Source organism: Phaseolus vulgaris, chromosome 4 (assembly GCF_051622355.1).
Source record: "Phaseolus vulgaris cultivar YP4 chromosome 4, ASM5162235v1, whole genome shotgun sequence".
Lineage (NCBI taxonomy): Eukaryota > Viridiplantae > Streptophyta > Magnoliopsida > Fabales > Fabaceae > Phaseolus > Phaseolus vulgaris.
This window is the reverse complement of record NC_143501.1, coordinates 6,953,916-6,960,303: the sequence shown is the minus strand read 5'-3', so window position 1 is coordinate 6,960,303 and position 6,388 is coordinate 6,953,916. Positions and strand designations below refer to the sequence as shown.

General features: G+C 32.5%; 1 protein-coding gene across 1 annotated transcript; it reads left to right on the top strand.

Annotated features, from left to right (window-relative positions):
* Nucleotides 1-560: 560 nt before the first annotated feature.
* LOC137837052 (amino acid transporter AVT6A) lies at nt 561-5,469 on the top strand. Its single transcript, XM_068645909.1, has 6 exons — nt 561-957; nt 1,056-1,542; nt 1,807-1,959; nt 2,234-2,437; nt 3,582-4,047; nt 4,923-5,469. The coding sequence occupies exons 2-6, from the start codon at nt 1,110-1,112 to the stop codon at nt 5,068-5,070; spliced, it is 1,404 nt and encodes a 467-aa protein (XP_068502010.1). The 5' UTR covers nt 561-957; nt 1,056-1,109; the 3' UTR covers nt 5,071-5,469.
* The last annotated feature ends 919 nt before the right edge of the window (nt 5,470-6,388 follow it).

The following is a 6,388-nucleotide window of genomic DNA, read 5'->3' as shown; positions in this document are numbered from 1 at the left end:
TAAAATTTAATATATATTTTTTTATTTTTTTTATCCATATGGATGACTAGATATAAAATATATTAATGAATGTAAAGTAAACTAATTTTATAAAATGAAATTAAATTTAAAGTTTATTTCTCCAAAATGATATTATTGTAATGTGAGTTTATTATTTTAGTAATTATTAAAATTATTAAGAAATGAAGTTTATATTTAAATATAAAATATATAATAATACTTATAAATTCATCATATATTAATTAAAAACATATTATAAATTTATAATATAATAATATTATATAAAAATATTAAAATAATACAGATTGGGATAAACATTCAAATCTTCCTTACACATTAAAACATTAAACTCATCTAAAGGAATCTAAATAAGGAAAATGATTCATGTACACTAAAATATTTATCAACACTCCATATATACTTTAAGAAAAAGGAAAGTTATAAGTTTATAAAATATATAATATGATAAGAAAAATGAAAAAGTATTTAGTATATATGAATATGCATTTATTAAATAAAGACAATGTTTCTTTAAATAAAGTTATCAATTTTTATTGCATGTTGTCCCGTGACTTAATTGTCATGTGAATTACGTGCAACAGTTTGATCACCAACTACTATTGTTCGTTAGTTTTTTTCTTTATTCAATCTTATCTATTTTGGCATATTACTCAAATTGTAGTAAATAAATAATCTTCATTCAGCCTTCATCAAGCACTTCCTCTGATTTCTAATCTTTCTCTCCTTGTTTTCGTTTTCTTCTTTGGTTCCATATTTCCAACACACCCAAAATCTCTGACTTTTGGATTGATTTGTTAGAGAGATTTGGGTTCTGTGTTACGAGCAATTTGGTGATCTGGGTTCTGTTGATCCTCTCTTTTGAGTTTCAAATTTTCAATCTTGATTGTTGTTTTCTTCTTTCTGGATTCTGGGGTGTCTTGAAATTTTTATTTTCAGGTTTGTATAACTGAGCACGCAAATATTTCTGTATTAATTGTTCCAAAGTTTGAATCTTTGCTTTAACTTGAAAAATGGGTGTATTTGGTTTCTGGCAGATCATTTGAGCTGGTTTTAAATTTCAAGGAAAAGAGAAAACTTGAAAGCTGAAAATGACAATTGTAAACCTAGAACCCAAGGCACAGAAGACAAAATCAAGGAGGAACAAAGCAGTTTCTGATGAAAAGGCACCTTTGTTACCTAAGACTCATGAAGCTGATTCTTCAGGGTTTGATGATTTCAACGGTGCTTCGTTTTCTGGGGCTGTTTTCAACTTGTCCACCACAGTTATTGGTGCTGGGATCATGGGGTTGCCTGCATGTGTGAAAAAATTGGGGATGGTGCCTGGTCTTATTGCTATAGCCTTAATTGCTTTGTTGACAGAGAAGTCAATTGGGTTCATGATTAGGATTTCCAGGGAAGGAAATCTTTCTTCTTATGCGAATCTAGTGGGGGATACATTTGGCAAATTTGGAAAAGCCCTGGTGCAGATATGTGTGGTAATCAACAACATTGGAATGCTGATCATTTACATGATTATTATCGGTAAAGACTATACTCTTAAGATTAATACATAAGATTTTATGAACTTAATTGGAATACTCAGATAAGGTAAATATTTATTTTTTTATACAGTGTTGTCATCTGATCATTAATTTTGCCCTTATCGTGTATGAAATTAATCTCATTTTATTTTGGTGGACTCGTTATCTACTTCATAGATTAAGATTTTAGTTGAACCTGAACACTTCAATCTGTTTAGATGAGAATTTTGGGTTGTGATTCAGCCTTGTGTTGTTTATATTGAAGGTGATGTGATTTCTGGAACATCTTCTGGCGGAGTTCATCATTCTGGTTTACTTGAAGAATGGTTTGGAGTTCACTTGTGGACAGGACGTTCATTTGTTCTTCTTGTTATAACACTTTTTGTGTTTGCACCTTTGTCCTGCTTCAAGCGAATTGGTGAGTGTTCTTCTTTCTTGGATTAAAGTGAAAAATTAAAAAAACATAATATTAGCACAATTTAGGGATTGACCACCAATTGTTGTGGTTGTGACAATGCTTAGGTGTTGTTAAAATGGCAGTTTTCATCTCAAATTACTCAAGTATTTATTTGATGTGTTGATAGTCAAGATGAATTAGCATTAAGGCTTGACATAAAATGGGAATACCTATTTGCTTCATTTCTATAACAAGAAACCCATGAAGATTTTTGTTCATGCTGTGTTTTTTGCAGATTCGTTGAGATACACTTCTGCATTATCATTTGGTTTAGCAGTTGTCTTTCTCGTCATTGCTGTGGGAATTTCAGTTTTTAAGATTGCTATTGGAGGCATTGGGATGCCTAGATTATTCCCTATCATCACTGATGTATCCTCAGTTTTTGAACTGTTCACAGTAACTCCTGTGGTTGTCACAGCCTATCTGTGCCACTTCAATGGTGAGAAAATTTCTCAGAACTTTGTCTTGAACTCTTTACCCTTGTTTTAATGTTTTTTTATTGAAAACAGACATATGTTTTTTTTTTTATCAGCAATAAATAAATAAAATTAAGAGGGATACTTCAGGGGTATCCCAACCCGTATACATCAACCACATAGTTACTCTCCCCTTTATGGCTTAGGGGAGACAACCGTTGTGTGGCAAAACCTGCTTAAAAAACTGTAAGCACAGAACAACAAACCAATTTGCATCATCATGACAGAGGACCTACACGGTTATGACAGCAACCTAAATAATTGCTACACAAAAGCAGCAGTACATTATACACCTTGGCATCCAAACACCGCTACACCACCTTGGCCTCACCTACACCCTTACCTACATCCACAACCTATACTTCCTACCTTTCACCTTTATTCCATTACCCTTCACAAAAGAAAAAAAAAAAAAAAAAAAACAGGCAGACATATGTAGATATAAGTTTGTCAATAGTTTGTGAAAAATATTGACTTCTTAGGTCATTCTGACAGTTCCTTTCATAAGCCTCACCCCAGTTCTTGTCCAACTAATTTGAAAAGAAAACTTCAATGAGTTTAAAGTGTTTGATAAATGCATGTTGATTTCTGCCTGGCTAAAGTTATTTTGGTTTGTTTCTGACTGTCCACCGTCATACAATACTAGAACAGTAGAGCCTTTTTGGTTTGAGAAATTACATTTTCTATTTTTTTTGTTCTCATTTGATTTCCTCTTTTTAAAAGTTTATACAAAAACAGAACTTTTTTTATTGTTTTTGTTTTCACTTTTTCTTGTATAAACTTTAGAAAACAGGAACAAAGTGTGAAACCGCAAACGTTTTCTCAACCCAAATAGATCCTAGAATCTCTCCATCTGGTTAATCATGTTCTTCATTGTGGTGTTAATAATATGATGAATGGTAGTATGCCTTTTGCATCATATGCTTGGTAGCTTAAAGTTGTGGTAGAAATTACTAGCAGATTCCTCAAGTGCTATTAGACACTTGCAAAAGTTTCAGTTATGTGGGAATGGAAGCATAACATGACTGCAGTTAGCTATGCTGATTTTACCTGTTTGCTTCATGGATATATAGCTTGATGTTTATTGTGTGTACTCTTCTTTTGCAGTACACCCCATAGACAATGAACTCGAGGACTCGTCACAGATACAAGGGGTTGTGCGTGCTTCCCTTACTCTATGTGCTTCAGTGTACTTACTGACAAGCTTCTTTGGGTTCCTCCTATTTGGTGAAGGAACTCTTGTTGACGTGCTTGCAAATTTTGACACTGATCTTGGGATTCCTTTTGGTTCTGTGCTTAATGATGCTGTTCGTGCTACCTATGCTGCACATCTTGTGCTTGTATTTCCAGTTGTCTTCTATGCAGTGCGGATCAACCTTGATGGGCTCCTATTTCCATCATCTAGGCCTTTGGTTCTAGATAACGTCAGATTTGCAATAATTTCTACGGGACTTATTGTTTTTTCCTTTTGGGGAGCAAATTTCATACCCAGCATTTGGGATATTTTCCAGTTCACTGGAGCAACAGCTGCAGCATGTTTAGCATTCATATTTCCAGCTGCCATCATCCTTAAGTGAGTTTGGTGCTAGATTTTTTCAGTTCAGTAGTGCATGTAGTTTTCAAAATGTTATATTTTATGCTGTTTTTAGATAACTATTAAGTACTCACAATGGAAGGGAGGAGAAAAATGAAAGTAAGGTACAGTTTAGATAAACTTTTCCATAAGCACAGTGAGGAAACAAATATGAAAAGGTAAAATAAATTGAGCTTTTCCCATATACACTTCAGCTTTTGAAGAAGTTAGATGAGAGAACTTACATAAAAGTGTAGTGAATAATTTCATTTTAGCTTAAGGGAGATTTTCAAATCATATTTTACTTTCTTATTTTCTTTTCCTGTGAGTGTGATGAAGAAGTTTATTCAAACAAGATCTAAATAAATATACATATTGGATTACTGTACTTGATTGTAGGGTTTTGTTCTTTAACCTGGAGAGGAAATAAATAGCCATGGAAGACGGCATTGAGCTAAACTGACAAATAGTAACATGATTTTAGTAGTTAGAATACCTAACATATCAAACAATAGAAAATGTTGGTAGTTCTGTTCTCCAGTAAAGGAATACCACTAAGCCAATATAGTTAATAGTCTATGCTAATAAGTTATGTGAAATTGCTGAAACTTTACCAAATGAGGAGTAACAATTTAACAATATTGAGGGTCATAATTCCCTTATGTGCAAGCAATTCTAGAATGAATCGTCCTAATGTCTGATAAGCACAAGCTTCACATTCAAATAAAGGCACTGTAAAGAGAGGCAAAATTCATGTTGGTTAAAAAGGATATAAAAATCCTGGATGAAGTTGTCTTGTGTATTTGATTGGTTCTGCTCTTTCTACTGATTAATTAACTCAATATTATCATTAAAAGTTTGTTTTCTTACTACAGGGATCGGTACAAAATTGCAACTAGAAGGGACAAGATTCTATCTGTCATTATGATAGTCCTTGCAGTCTTTGCAAATGTTGTGGCTATATACAGTGATGCATATGCCTTGATCAAGAGTAGTCTTAGCTCAATGCGATGGATTTCTTGAAAGTTTCTTTAGAAGTCCACACTTCTGATATGTTCATACTTGCAGATATAGGAGTGACAGGGTTATTGGCCAACTAGAAAATTGATGTTTTCTGAGAGGGTATAATGGGTTGATTGTAAGATAAAGAAGCAACCCTGTGTGCTGTTCTTCAAAATTGTAAAAGGCCTACAACATATTCATCCTCCTTTGTAATGTGCTCTATATGCTATTATAGTTCTAGAGGTTCTTCTTGATTGAGCCTCTTTAGTAGGCTTCACCAGTCTCATATATGTAAAATAGAATGTTAGCTGAATGACTCAAGGGACTTGCTATGAATAATGAAATAATGATTCAAGCATTGAAGGTGAGACAAATTCCCCCGAAATAGAACACTGGTTGCACTAGTCTTATTATTTTTCAGATGAATATTTTCCTAAACATACTAACTTGTGCATCTATTCATATTGATATCTTGTAAAGTGCATGACAATGGTATGTTGACATTTGACTAGCCATATAAAGTCTGTCTGAATACAAGACTAAATGAGTTTTTGAGAGCTTCTTTTCTTTATCCAAAATAAATCTATTCACTAGTCATTTTTTCACATTTTTTTTTATTAAAAACTATGAGGAAAGGTTGAGGAAGAAACATCCACAAAGAAAGGGAAAAGTGTAAAATCTAGAGCAAGATCAAAGATTCCAGTAGGAACCTGCACAAAAGAGATGATATATATTTGCTAAGGTATCCACAACCTGGTTAGCCTTTGAGAGTGAGAGAGCTTGACATTACTACACCAGCTTAAACCATGATATGACAAATCTGTTTAACCAGAGGTTAAGAGGGGTGAGTAATAAACATGATGGCACTTGAAAAATCATATTCATAGAAACAAGTGCCACAATTTTTTTTTGTCAGAATGACATCACAATTTTTTTTATATAACCTCAACTGCGAGATTTCCAACTAAAGAAATTTATTAAAATAAAAGAAAAAGGGATAAAGCCCTTGTATACGAAGACCACATAGTTTCTGTATATACGGAAAAAAAAATGTAAAAATATCAGCCCATTACATAAATAAAGATATTTAATAATATATAGAAATATTTAACATAAGTATCTAACAATATTTAACCCATCTTGTTACAATATAATAATTCTAACTCCTTGGAAAAAATTAGTAAAAATATTTGTTAATTGATCATTTGAATTATCAAACTCCATCTGGATATATCTTGATACAATCTTTTCTCAAATAAAATAACAAACAATCTCAATATGAAAAGGAGATTTGAGCTAATATGAAAGCAATCTAATTATCACATATAAGTGTCATTTG